The sequence below is a fragment of the Notechis scutatus genome, chromosome Z, assembly GCF_049901735.1.
Source record: "Notechis scutatus isolate UNSWTSFEM ecotype Mainland chromosome Z, rNotScu1.2, whole genome shotgun sequence".
Classification (NCBI taxonomy): Eukaryota; Metazoa; Chordata; class Lepidosauria; order Squamata; family Elapidae; genus Notechis; species Notechis scutatus.
In genome coordinates, this window is record NC_142025.1 from 47,697,376 (window position 1) to 47,711,975 (window position 14,600).

The window sequence follows — 14,600 nt, forward strand, 5'->3', positions numbered from 1 at the left end:
ATTATAAAGTCAAGCTTTTTCAATATGAAAATATAGTAATTTCTGTGTGTCAAAATTTTGAGCAAATTGCTTCCTAATGGAAAACCCATTATCTCATAAAAAAGGAATGGCTACATAATTCCTTCCACATTTTTGAAGAGTAATTGGGAAAAATATGATCATTAATTGTAGTTAACTCTCAGAAACCTGAACAAATATAAAATGTTACGTCTAGGTTAATCTCTGGAGGTTCCCTTAACACCTATTTTGAAATCTTTACACTGGTTGTCGGTTTGTTTCTCCTTATTTTGAAAGTCCTCACTCTTTTGTGCTTGAGGGAATGCAAGATTCCTCCCACTCAATCTTCAGAGACCCATCTCCAGCATCTGGCTTGCCTGGCTTTGAATGAATGTTTTATTCATTTTTGTTCCATCTTTGTCTGTGGAAGTCACTTCTCAGTGCAATTGGGGGGCTCCCACCCACATGGCCTTAAAAACATACAGTACAATACTGTCTACTGTCCTACAGTGAACAGTTGTTTATTTTAAATATTTTACCTCTATCAAAATAATGTATTTTCACCTAAGATTTTATGTATCTTATATTTTAACTTGCTGAGAGAGGCAAAGAAGTTGGTATGATCTCTCATATCTATATAGTTGGTGGGAAAATTATTCCTAAGCTTGTAAAACTGTTGTTTTTATTCATTTTGAAAGATCCCAGAATATGCGTAAGGGAAGATCTGCATTTTAGTTTTGCTACCAATATACATTTCTATCTTGAAGAACAAGAACCTGGATATTTGGGGGCTTTGAAAACTTAGTTGGGAAATGACTCCACCCCTCCCCCCGAACAAACTGAAGTAGCAGTAGAAGTCCAGATTATAGAAGTACTAGCAGTCCAGACTATGGAAAATAATTATTTTGCTCTACTCTGCCTTGGTTAGGTCTCACTCGGGGTATTGCATTCAGTTCTGTTCATGCCATTTTTTTTAAAAAAAAATACAGATTAATTATTTTATGTTGTTCATCACCCAGAGTCACTTATTGGTGAGATGGATGGCCATATAAATTTGAAATAAACTGAAGCAAGTCCAGAGAAGGACCACCAAGACAGTGAAAACTAAGTTCTATGAGGAACAATTAAAAGACCTAAGTAAACTTAATTTGAAGAAGAGAAAAATTGAAAAGGTACATGATAGTGGTCTTCAAATATCTTAAATGCTGTTACATTGTAAAGGGTTAAAACTTATTCTGACTTGCACCAGAAAGTAAAATTAAAACTGATGGAATAAAACTTCAAAGATATAGATTAGACATTAGGAACAGTTTCTTGAAAATAGGAACTATCAACCAGTGAATTAGGTTACTGCATGAAGTGCTTTTTACTCCTTCACCTGACTTTTCAAACAATCTGGATAATCATCTATCAAAAATGTTCCAGTGCATATTACTGCAGTGTGCAAGGAATTGGACTTGATAACCTCTTACATCTATGGAAATTCTATGATTCTAGAAAAAACATGCAGAGGGCAGCAACGGTAAACCCTTTTATATTTTTGCCAATAAAACTACATGGGTATATCTATTAAATCCCAGAAAGCTGAGTTCAACTCAAAAGAGACATTACTTTTCATTATTTTAATTCTGCAATTATATTTCCTGATAATTACTCTTTGGAATTACCAGGTTGCACTTGCTTCTCTTTTCATACTTTAATTATCTTCCTTTTCATGTATATATATTTCTTTGTAGCCACCAGATTCCAATACAAAATTTGGACTTGTAGCTTGGATATTAGAATGAAAAGTATGAAGTCAAATACTAATTTTTTCTGCAATAGAGATTTTTACATATTAAGACACTATGTACATAATTAATTTACAAATACAACACTGAAATACTACCTGCAGTACATTTTGAAACTATGCCTACATTTGAAGAATTTACCCCAAATATTTCAATATGTTGCATATTTATGAAAGACAAAGTTTTCATACATGTTAAGGAGAATTTTCAGGAGAATTGAATACATGTTTTTAGCGACAATGATGTTTCTCTCCCAAAATAAATAAATCTTATTTATGCTTTGTATGTTAAGTCAATTTGCTTATTCCTTTGTTCTTATTGTTTTCTATAATACTTATTTAATAAAGATGCTGGGCAGAACTAAAGCTAGCCTGTCCATGCACAAGGAATGTATGTATATGTGTGTGTGTGTGTATATATATATACATATATATATATATATACACACATATATACATACACAAACACACATACTGTAAATACTACAATTATTTACAGTATCACTTGAAAAATGCAATGACATTTCATTTGTAGTAGTATTTGTTTCTGACAAAAATGTAGAAATTATCATAATGGTTCAGCAACCTTGTAGCAGTAAAGCCCATAAGTAAAAGATAAATGTATAAGTTGATTAGAATAGAAAGATGGTCAAATATAGAAAAAAGCAGAGAAGCTACAAAATTTATTTTCCAACAAAATAACTCTCCACAAGTTGTGTAAACTTGTCTTACTAAAACAAATACTCTAGAACACAAAAAGTTTACATTTCCAGTGAAACACTCACAGTCACATTTGCTTGTGTTTTTAACTTTCTGGGATCCTCAAAATATAAAATAAAATAAAAGCCAGCAGATTGATGCTTTCCCAATTACCTGTTAGTCGTAAATTTTCCCATGTCACTTGCCTGCAATCTTGAACTTCTGAGTTAAAAATGGCAAGAAAAAAAAATAAAAGCACACAGATTTTAGAATAATCTATACTTGGAGCTAATTGGTGCATTATGATTTAATCCTAGTTTCCTCATTCAGAAGCCAAGATTATGCTTGAAGCAGAAAATGGTATGCTTCTTCTATAAAAAGAATAACCATCCATATCTCCTTCTTGACAAATCTTATACCTAAGCATAAACATATGATAATTACGGCAGATTCATAAGATATGGGATATCCTCAGGTAATTTTAATAAGCTTTCTTTCTCTCTCTCTCCCTTTCTCATACACAACACAAACATCTTTCATACACACACATGCTTATACATAATGTCAACTATTGTCCGTCAAGCTGATAAAAAACTGTGCTGTCAGAGCAATTGGTTAAGTAGTGTGCACAGCAGGACCATTTATAGTGTCACATTATTTTTGCCATAGATTTAAAATGCAAAGATAATAGGTTTGCAAGAAAAATCCAGCCTGTTATCTAAAGTGGTCAGTCTTATTTACACTAAGTATAAGAAAGTGTGTCTAGAGTGAACAGTGCTACCCATTTTCCAGTTGCCCATAATTCAAAAGCAAATCTGCTGACTTGGCATTAGGATTCTAAAATAGTGTGATTAATTTATGGAAGAAGGTGTCTGCAGAAATAACATTTATAAACTATCTATACAGTACACAGTACCAGTATATAGAAAAGAGATTTTGACTTTAAGATCCCCTGTGTATAAGGCAAGACTGAATTCTGTTTCAAAACGTAGTCCACCAGAGGAACAAGCAACAGAAATCAATATGCAAGTCAAGTGCCTATAGATTTGTTTTTTAAAAAGAGCTATTGGGAGCTTCAATTTTAATATGCTGATTTTGGCTTGCTGAAAAATGGGGAAAATATTAAACATCAGCCATATTTTGTCTAAAAACATTACCACCCCCTTGATGGCAACAGATATATGTTCAAATGGCAGCTACAAGAATCAGTTTAGAAAAAAAATAGCATAGCATAACTTCAGAAACTCTGTAGTTGCACTATGCCAGTGAGTTATAGCATTAATCAAAATGAATATCCTATTTTACGCCATCATTTGAAAGCACCAGCACTTTAAAATCAGCATACAAGGTACTACATTCTGCAGTGGAAAAAAAAAATCAAGATTATTATAAGGACCTTTCTCATACCCAATTTCAAAAGAAACACAACACTGTCAGAGGCAGATGTTACTGATGGATATACACATCTCTCTTCCATTCCACAGTGTCACTACGTTTCTTAGGTACCACTTTTCCATCCCTGTCACAATACTGGTCCCTTGATTTATGGCGGCTACGTTGTTTGTTGCCTTCATTGTGGTCCTGCTCTTTGTCCCTTTCCTTTGATCGATGCCTTGATTCTCGATGTTTAAGCTCACTGACCCCATGGGGTTCATCCTTGTGATTATGATCTCTATGCGAATCATAAGGTTCATGTGAATGGTCCTCTTTTGGTTCTATACATGCTGAATCTTTGTTGTCTTGTGTTTCCGAGTCAACAGTTTCTTGTCGAGATAAACCACGGCTTGTTCCACTACGATGGTTATGATGATGTCCTGAAGAGGAAGAGCGATGCTGAGATTTTCTGGTGATTTCAACTCGTGTTTCTTCTTCTCCCTGTGAACCAGTTCTTTCAGTGATTGATTGTTCATTCCTCTCATCAACCTGCGATCCCTGATCAATATAACAAAATGGTAAATATTAGAAAAATTCCTCTTTTAAATCAGCAATGTCACAGTCTTCAACATTCTTGAGCAAATTTGTATTGAGCAAATATGCTTCAGAATTATAGGTTTAAGGCAATTATTTATGGCTATCCACTCAGACTAATTTAATAATTCAATTCATCAGCATTTCTTTATAGAATAAGTGAAATTTCATTCCAAAAAGAAAGCAATCAATCCTTATTTATTTACTGATTTATCCTAACATCTGGCAGTCATGCTAATTTCTGTTTGATCACCTCTCTTAGGCTAGGCACTTCACACAAAAGAAAAAGAAAGAATCTGGCAATACAAGAATGAACCAGGCATGAAATAAGCCTCAGAATAAACTTAGAGCAGGCATTAATGGAAAAAGATCACTGCAAACAGCGGAACAAGATTTTTGTTGTTAAAGACAGTATTTTGTTGTTAAAATAAGAATTTAAGTATTCAAGCTCTATATACACCAGCAATTGAAAATGGAAATAAAAAAGGACCAAGCACAATCAAATCTCATGTTTATCATCATAAAGTTTTGAAATTCTTAAAAATGGCAATTCATTACCTTAGCTTAGGGGTGTAGCTTTATCAGTCTTTTACTAATTTCAGCAATAAAATCACTTAAAAGCAAATAAAAAAAACCTTTAGTTATTGTGAACATGCTAATATTCAGGTTATCCAGTCTGCATTATCAAACCTAGAGTTAAATTAAAGCAAGGATAGAACTGTTCACACATATTATAGATTTATAATTTCTAAGAAAATAATTTCTTCTTAACTTTGAAACTGGTACTTGGTCTCCAGAGAATATTACATCTTGTTTGGCAGATGCAAATGGATTGTTAATTGAGAAGCTTGGGTTCAGAGCTGAATTTGATAATGGCAATTTCCTCCAATTTGTTTCATGAGAGTCAATTTGATTTTTCTTGAAAAGGCCACAATGGATTCTATTATTGTTATTTTTCAAAAATATTTTAGAGAGAAATATTAATAGAATGATTTAAATTGCATTGCATCTGTAATCATTTCATATTTTTATTTCATATTTATTTATTTAGTTCCCAACTTTATTGTTAATATGTTTCAGAAAATTCATTTGCCCTTCTGCTATTCTCATTGTCTTTTGCAGAAGGCAAATGGGTATGCAACATAATGGAAAACCTGACATGTTTCTAGTTTGGTGAGTGTTGTAAGAGTTGGCAGACTTGCACGATTTTGATCCACTTCCCATTATACAGGTAGAAGATATGGGGTTGAGATCATTTATATATTTTTAAAAAAATTCTGCCTTGTTTTTACAAATAACTTGAGGCAGCTAAGATACGGAGTACTTCTTTCTCCTATTTTTCCCACAGCAACCACCCTGTGAGGTGAGTTGGACTAAGAGAGTGTGACTGGCTCAAAGTCACCCAGTTGGCTTTCATGCCTGAAATGGGACTAGAATTCATAGCCTCCTGGTTTCTAAGCTGGGTACCTTAATCACTAGAACAAACTGATTGAAAGCTACAGTTATATTTATAACGTAAATAACCAACCAGTGTATTGCATTTTTAAATGACCATACCTGTAAATTAACATTTGGGCCTGGGTTGATAGGAAGAGTGGCAGATGCCAATGTGCGAGTGAGAAGCTGATTGGCAGGGTGGCTGCTAGTAGGATGTGTGGCCTTCCAGTATGCTTCCAAATAGTCAGCTAGGTGTTCACAAGCATCTTCAAGCTGGTTCTCATCCAGAATCACATCAAACATTTCCTTATCAGAGGAAAAAAGTATGGACAAGACAAAACTCACAAACCACATTAAACAATAAGTGCAAAAGCAGGAAATATATGATTTTAGAATAATGAATTTAATGTTAATATGTGGCTTGTTTTGAGGACAAAACTAAACCACATTTACCATTTAGGTATTTTATTTATAAATTTAGAAAAGAAAAGGACTGTGTGCTAAATCCTTTGATAAATTTACAGCAATAGTATTGAATGTTCCAGATATATCAAAAGGTAAAAGGGAAAGTTTTCCTTGTACTAGCCATGTCCAACTCTAGTTGGGGTTTGCTCATCTGTTTCTTGGTTGAGGGAGCATCATTGTCCAAAAACATTTTACATGGTCATGCGGCCAACATGGCTATATGCAAAAGTGCATGAAATGCTGTTAACTTCCCACCAAGTGGTACCTATTAATCTACTCGCATTAGCACGCTTTCAAATTACTAGGCCAGAGTTGGTGCAAGGAACAGGAGCTTTCCAGGTGACAAACTTAGCGTCTTTAAATGCTGATCCAATGTGCTCCCATATATCTAGACAATTTATATGTAGATTATATTATATTATAATTGACCAAAACCTCTAATTGGTTCAAAAATGGTTTGGAAAAGAATTTCCAACAAGAAATTAAGATTCAAGACAGGATAAATATGAAATGAAAATCAATTTAAAAATTCATCTTTGATCAAAAATAAAGAAGATTTTCTTAAATTATTCTATACATGGTATACGACTCCATATAAAGTGGCCTATATGAATGAAAAAAACCCTTTCTTTGTTGGAATTATTATGAGGAAAAGGAAGCATATTTGCACTTGTCGTGATCATGTCCCCTTATTGTTTTCTATCTTATCTGAGATATTTTTTGAAATTGGTAAATCTAAGAATATGTATCCAGAAATTGCTTTCCTAAATATTAGGGCAAATATTTGCTCCAAAGAACTTAGTAATTATTTTTATCGACATTTTATGTCACTAGAATGTCCATAGCTAAACACTGCTAAAATAAAATTATGACATTGGGATACCAAAATGTCTGATGTACTGCCACAGCAGAGAAATTGACCTACACTTTATAACTGCAATTAGTCAAGCTAAAATTAAAGTTTTCTCAAATATATGGTCTGGTTTTATCTTATACTAACTGCAGGAACAATAAGTTTTATGTCAGATGAACATAATAGAAATACTAAAGAAATCATATTTGATTGCATGAATCTTTTTTCTTGTCTTCCTTTTTAATTATTTTAAGATTTTTTTTAAAAAAAGCCCATATTTCTATCATTTTGATTTCATCTACCAAACAAAAACAGAATGATTTCTCACACTGAAATACATTCAGATTATACACTGATATTCAAAAGTAATTCCATGTGAATACACATGTGTTCTGTACAAGCCTTCTCCTGTACAGTTGACATACTACACTTTGTTTCCCAACAAAAAACAGTATTTCTGTCATTTAAGACAGGTCTGGCCAGCTTCAAGCTCATATACAGCAGATGGACAAAGAACCTAATCTGAAATCTCCAGGGTAGACCATTCTGATACTTGAGAGCTAGTAGTAGAAAATGTGTACAAGGTTTAGGAGGGAGGTGGGAAACTATGGTCCCTTTATGACCTGTGAACTATAACTCCCAGAATTCCTGAACCAGTTGAAGTCCACAAGTCATAAAGGGACCATAGTTCCTCACCCCAGTTTAGAAGATAATGTTTTCCCTGAAACTCCCAAATGAAAAAGAAAAACTAAGAATGTCAGCGGTACATAATGACATAATATCCTAAGCAAGATAGAAGGAAGAAATGTAGTCCAGATTAAGATTGCCCATTTAAGAAGAAAACAAAGGAGAGATGCTTGCTATTCTTTACTATACCTATAATTAGCTGATTTGACCATAGCTGATTTGATTACTGCTTTTCACACAGGGTACTTCATTCACTGCCTACTATTGCATCCATTACTGAACCAAAGAGATTTTTGTTTTAATAGCAAACATTTTCCACAAAAATGATACAATTATAAAACAAGAAAGCTTGGAAAAATATTTTTTCTACACATGTATTTTAAAAATGACTCACTGGAGGGCATTGAGCCAGTTTATCAGCTGCTACCATTTGAACATTAAGGTGCTTAGCCTGAGATTTGCCTCGGGATTTTATCAGCCTTTGTAAAACCTGTGGAAAAGATACTATAGTTGAAATAGAAATTAATGAGAAAATGAAACAGTATAGGATACGATACTGCATACATACCTTTCATTTTATAATATTCTAATTCTAGTGTTTTAAAGTAATGATGACAACATTCTATGTATTGTTGTATGCATTCAGAAGACCTTTCTCCTTCTCAAATTTTGCTTCTGAACTATGAGGTCATAACATATAGAAACTTACTCTTTCATCAATTCTTAATATACACCTTTTTCATTTATGTAATATAGAATACTCTATCTTTCAATTAAATAAGAAATGCGAAATTATATTAACAATTCATAAAAAGCTACCAATTAAATTATGATTATTTTCAACATGCAGTGGTTCAAAATGTCAATATATTTAATAGCAACATTTAAAATCTATGTGTTTTCGTGATATAATTACATGAAAGAAAACAACAAGGGAAACAACAACTAGATGAATTATTTACCTTTGGAGAAGTAATCTTTACATATACTATAATGGGTGCTAGGGAAGTTTTGCTAAGTTGAGCAGGATGATTAATAGTATCAGCATCAAGTACTACCAACTGCAATGTTCTTGCTAATTCAAATATTCGTTCAATTTCACTCTGAACTTCAGCTGCAAAAAGTACAGACATACTAGTTAAATAATTTATTATTTAGCAAATAATACAATGCAAATATGATATACATAGGAGGAACATCTTTGGCTTGTTTGTTGCATATTTTACACAATAGAATTATTCAAAATATTATGCTTCCGTTAATATGTCTTCAACATGTATGTACACTCCTGCATTGCCGATAATCAGTCACAATACCCTTGTTTTTATACATAGTATGAACAATTACCATTAACAGGTTTTTCATTTAGGGTTAGGGTTATTTAGGGTTAGGGTTATTTAGGGTTAGGTCATTTTATTCATTTATGCTGATTCAACATAATTCCTAAGTCACTGATGAACAGTATGTTTTTTCATCAGACTAAGTTTGGGGCACTAACAAGCCCCTTTCCACCACTTTGGTTACTTCTGCACAAACCAAATATTAAAATAAAGCGAAATGGCCTTCACCCCATTTTATCATTATTGTTGTTGTCACTATTTAATATCCAATTTTAGTACTCAATGAAATAACAAAATGCAGCTCTCTGTGTTTTTATTGATAGTCATTTCCTATACGTAGGTTTCCTACAATTTTTCTATAGATTACTGTCAGCATTTTTGTAATAATTAATTGTATTGACTGTCTTGACTATGCAACAGGAAGATAAAATATGAATTAAAAAAACATTCTTACTGCTTCTAATATATCATTAATATTTTACAAAAAAAAGAGTTATCAGAAAAAAACACATATAATAGTAAGGCTCATTCAACTGTCTCCTTATAGTAATGCTGGGTATAATGGAAACAACAGTGGAAAATATTGTAATTATCTTTAAGAGCAGTCTACATCATATTTATGTACAGTTCATATAAGAGTTTAATGAATATTAAAACTTCCATCAGTCAATTTTAAACCAATAGTAATTTTATAAAAGCTGATTAAGAGCCAGTTTGGTATAATGATTAAGACAGCAGGAGAACCCAGGAGAGTACATGTTCTACTCCTGCCTTAGGCACAAAGCCAATTGAGTGACTTTGAGGCAGTCACTTTCAGCCCTAGGAAGAAGACAATGGACAATGGAAGCCAACTAGTCCCCAAAAAATCTTGTTAAGAAAAAGGACTATCCAGGCAGTCAATACTGATTCGAAGGCACAAAAAATAATTTTAAAAGGAGGCTGATTATATATATTTAAAATATATCTACTCTCAAAGTATTGTTTTGATTACAGATCTGATTTTGCTCATATATCTAAGAGTTTATCAGATGTTGTTCATATGCTAGCCTTGGTTTTTCTAGCATGAGTTTTTCAGGAAAATATTATTTGTATAAATGTGTGAATATAAATTTAAACATGTGTGTGTATGTGAGTGTGTTATGTGTTCATATATGTGTACATTCCTTATATTTTAGGGAAGACCAAATCACACTTGTAAAAATGGGAAAAAATGCTAATAAACTATTATTTATTACTTCAATTGATATAGCCATTCACTCAGCAATTTGTTCCTCTATAATGACAAATTACAGCAAAATGAAAAGAGTCAGGCACAAATCTACATGTAATGGAAAAGGCACATTGCTTTGATTCTTAAATGAGTCCAGTCCCGTGTTGATAAACTAGAACAGGTGTCACCAACCTTTTGGACCTCAGGGACCACCAAACTCATAATTTTAAATCCCGCGGACCACTAATATGAATCCAGCATGCCGCTTGCTGAAGCGCCTGGACTCACACTGACAGGATGGGGTCCTTCAGGCACTTAGCTTGGCTGCCTGTTTCTGCATCCTTAAATACTCAGAGTGTCATTTGGAACTATTTCTGACAGAAAACAAAACACTGAGATCTCTCATCTCTCTTTCTCTCTCATCTCTCTCTTTCCTTCTACTTCTTTCTCCCTTTCTCTTCCTCTCTCCCCTTCTTTTTCCCTCTTCCCCTCCCTCACTCCCTTTCTTCCTCTTTCTTTCCCTCCCTCCCCCTCTCCTTCTTTATCTCATTTCTCTCCCTCCCCCTTTCTCCCTTTCTCTCCCTCCCTTTCTCTCCCCCTCCCCCTTTCTCCCTTTCTTTCTCCTTCTCTCTCTTTCCCCCCTCTCCCTCTTTCTCTCTTTCTGCCTCTTTCTCTCTCTCTCTCTACCTTTCCTCTCTCTGAGGCTGACGAGTCACGTGCTGAAGACTAGATGGTTGGTGGGGAGGTGGGACAACAGGGGTAATACGGGCGGCAGATGGACTCATACACGTGGGAAATTGCAGCATCAGAGCCCTTCTGGGGTGTATGCTGGCCTGCGAGGGGATGAGGGTAGGAGGAAAGGAACCTCGGAACCTCCTGCTTCCATGTATCAGAGTCAAGCAGCTGCCAGAGATTCCCTCAGGTGAAGAAGTTGCAAGGGGGAGGCTCAAGCCCATCCCCTCAGGAGCTTCTCTTCCTCCTCACAAATGGGAGGCTCAATCCCCTCCCTTCCGGAGCTTCTCTTCCTCCTCGCCAGAAACCCTCACACTCAAAGTGCTCACCGCACCTCTGGCACCTGACAAGCCTCCTCCTATCCATTGGGCGTATGAACGCATCTGGCGAAGAGGAAGAGGGGGTTGAGTCTCCCCGCCATAACATCTTCACCTGAGGGCACTACTGACAGCCGCTTCCTGTGGCTCAGGAGGTCTGTGCTCTTCTCACTGCTGCTCGGCCTCCTCGATGAGCAGGAGGCAGCAGCCACAACACAGGTTTGCTAGGGAACTGCAGGATTGCCCCACCTCCCCACCAGCCACCTGATCTTCAGCATGCTGCGGCCCACCAAAATTTTCTCACAGACCACCAGTGAGCTGCGGCCCACCGGTTGGTGACCACTGAACTAGAACACTGAAACAAACTCTTTGGAACAGCAATATCTTCTGCTATCCTTGTTGCTTTATGTAACAAATAAAAACCAGAATATATATTCTACTGATTCCTTTTTTTCCTCTTTTTTTCAAAATAATCTGATTCAGCCCATAAGCTGGTTTAAATGATTTAAGCTTCTGGAGACATTGTAGAAGCTAGGAATATTGAGGATTCATTATCATCTTCTAATGTCTACTTTGTCCAACCTATAGGCCTCCATTTTGACTTTCTTGGCATCTTAAAGTCTGCTGGAAAAAAAGACCGTAGGGGGAAAAAAAGAAATCCAGTGCTGGATTTTCCATCAAGGTTGGTGCACTCCCCTTAGTTGGGGAAATCTGACTCATTCATAGTCCTTGGTCTAATTTGACTACTTCCAATCTTCATCTGTAAATATGATTGTTCAGAGAAGTTATGACTATTTTGGTTGTTCAATCTTTTTTATTAAATACTAAATAAAGTATAGTAAACAAAAAGGAAAAAGAAAGCAAGAAAAAGGAATACAAATGGATAAAACAATATTTACCTATTTTATGGAGCTTATTTAATTTAATCTTTATTATTTTTATAAATAACTCAAGGTGGAGGAGAATACATCTAATCCTCCTTCCTCCTTCTATTTTCTCCAAAACAACAACTCTGGGAGGTGGGTTAGACTGAGAGTAATTGATTGGTCCAAGGTCACCCAGCTGGCTTTCATGTTTATAGGTTATACCCAAGGGTGCTTTTCCAAGAGGCAATTGAACTTTCTGATTTTTCTTTGAAGATGTTTTGCTTCTTATTCAAGAAGCTTCTTCAAGTCTGACCTGGATCACTGGGAATCTCCAAAGACATTATAGGTTATAATTTTTCAAAATATAATCAGATTTTTACAAATGAACAGAGCTGGAAGGGAGCTTGTAGATCTCCAACCCCACACCCAAGCAGGAGATGTTACACCATTTCTGACAAATGGCAGTTCAATCTCTTCTTGAAAGCTTCCAGTGATGAATCAATCAAATGTGACTGAAAATGTTGCATCATTTAAAAGATTAAAAATTGTTATTAAGCTCTAAACAAAGCATGAACACAGAATTGTCAGACTATTTTGCTAAGAACCTACAGTATCTGTCTTAAAACAAAATTCAATGCAGCGAAAACGAATCATGAATAACAGATACTGATTTAACAGTGAATATCATATAGTACCAGAAAAACATAATCACTGAAAAAATATGAAAAATTTAAATATTTCTCAAAATATCTTATTTCCAGAAAATTACAGATTTTTTTTCAGTAGTAATGTGGCGTAAGGTGACAAAAGAGTGGAAATTATACAACATTTCATCAAATGTTGTCACTATGATGGCATTAGACATACCTAACTTTCACTGTTTTGTAATTAGACTTAAATGACAATTGAGTTTCTTTATTGAGCCCCACTGCTCTACTTCTTGAGCTTGAAGTACTGTTGTATTTTTCAAGCATAGTAATAAAATGATGTTGTATTTATTATTTTTTTAATTATTTTTTCAACAATTTTATTTTATTCAAAAAATTAAAATCCAAAAGAAAAAAATTGAATAGAGACAAAGCAAAACTAAACAAAAACATTCTTTAGTTTTGTTTAGCCTCCGTTCAATTTTTTACTGTTGGATTTTAATTTTTTGAATAAAATAAAATTGTTCCTTTACAGAATCCCCCTTTCAGTTAAATTTTCACCCATTATCTCTAAATAGGTCCTGTTTCTTTATATCTTGCTCCGGACCTTTGTAACTTCTTTTCCTTTCCTTCTTCCCTCTCTTCTTCTCTCTCCCCTTTTTACCCCTTTGTCTCTCTTTCTCTACTTCCCTCTTCTGTATTCCCCTTTTCTGTTGTTTTCCAGTATTATACTTATTTTTCGAATTATTTTTCTTTTCTTTGGTTGTTTTTTTTAAGTCTTAAATTCTCCATCCTCTTTTCCCCCCTTTCCTTTTTCTTCCCCACATAGAGTTACTTGTTCATTAAAGATGGCTTCTTCTTTGTCCCAGTCTTCTTGTTTTGCAGTCTTTTCTTGTTGTTTCTCATAGTTCCAAATCTCCATTTCTAAGAATTGAAAAACGAAGCCAAAGGAACCCTTCCCTTTTTGTGCATCTTCTTTGTACTTTTTAAGTTCCATTTTCAATTCATCGAAAAGTGATGCCATTGTAAAAAAATTTAAACAACCACTCGATTGATTTTAGTCATTCAAATATAATAGCCAAAAATCCAAAAGTCACCAAGTAATCCAAATACACACAAACTGTTTCTTTTTGCTCTTTTTTTCCCCACTTTCTCTTCTTGGGATTACTATTTAGTTGCAAAGTTTCAGTTAAAATGTATCTTTTAGAAGTCTTATTGAAATTTTACTTTAGATTCTTTTAAAGTCCAGGCAGTCTCCTCCCTCTTCCAGATCCTGCCCTTATTCTTTTTCTCTCCCTTCCTGCTTATAGAAGGAAAAGTTTTTAATGTCCAGAAATCTTTATTGTCCCTTTGGCATTTAGTTATATTTTCAGCTTAATTGCCTATTGATGCCAAAGCGGATTTCCAATTTCTTATTCTTAATTGTCAATATAAGGAAGGAGAGAGAAGGGAAAAAAAGCCAAACCTTTCCCTTTTCACTTTCTTTTGCTGCTTCCGACTCTTCTTTGGGAGCGATGTTATTTCTTGTAAAATTTAAATTCCAGGGTACCTTAGTTATTGCTTTTTCAACTTAGCCTGGTCAGCCAAAACTTT

The 14,600-nt window shown here is 34.5% G+C and overlaps 1 protein-coding gene across 4 annotated transcripts in view; it reads right to left on the reverse strand.

Annotated features, from left to right (window-relative positions):
• Nucleotides 1–975: 975 nt before the first annotated feature.
• The window catches only part of CACNB2 (calcium voltage-gated channel auxiliary subunit beta 2), a 182,211-nt gene continuing 168,586 nt past the window's right edge, over nt 976–14,600 (reverse strand). For all 4 annotated transcript variants that reach the window (XM_026686401.2, XM_087945458.1, XM_087945459.1 and 1 more), the window contains 4 exons: nt 8,858–9,009; nt 8,290–8,385; nt 6,011–6,196; nt 976–4,417 (listed from right to left, as the gene is read on the reverse strand). In XM_026686401.2, coding sequence (XP_026542186.1) covers nt 3,932–4,417; nt 6,011–6,196; nt 8,290–8,385; nt 8,858–9,009 — 920 coding nt within the window. In that variant the 3' untranslated portion in view covers nt 976–3,931. The remainder of the gene's footprint in view (nt 4,418–6,010; nt 6,197–8,289; nt 8,386–8,857; nt 9,010–14,600) is intronic.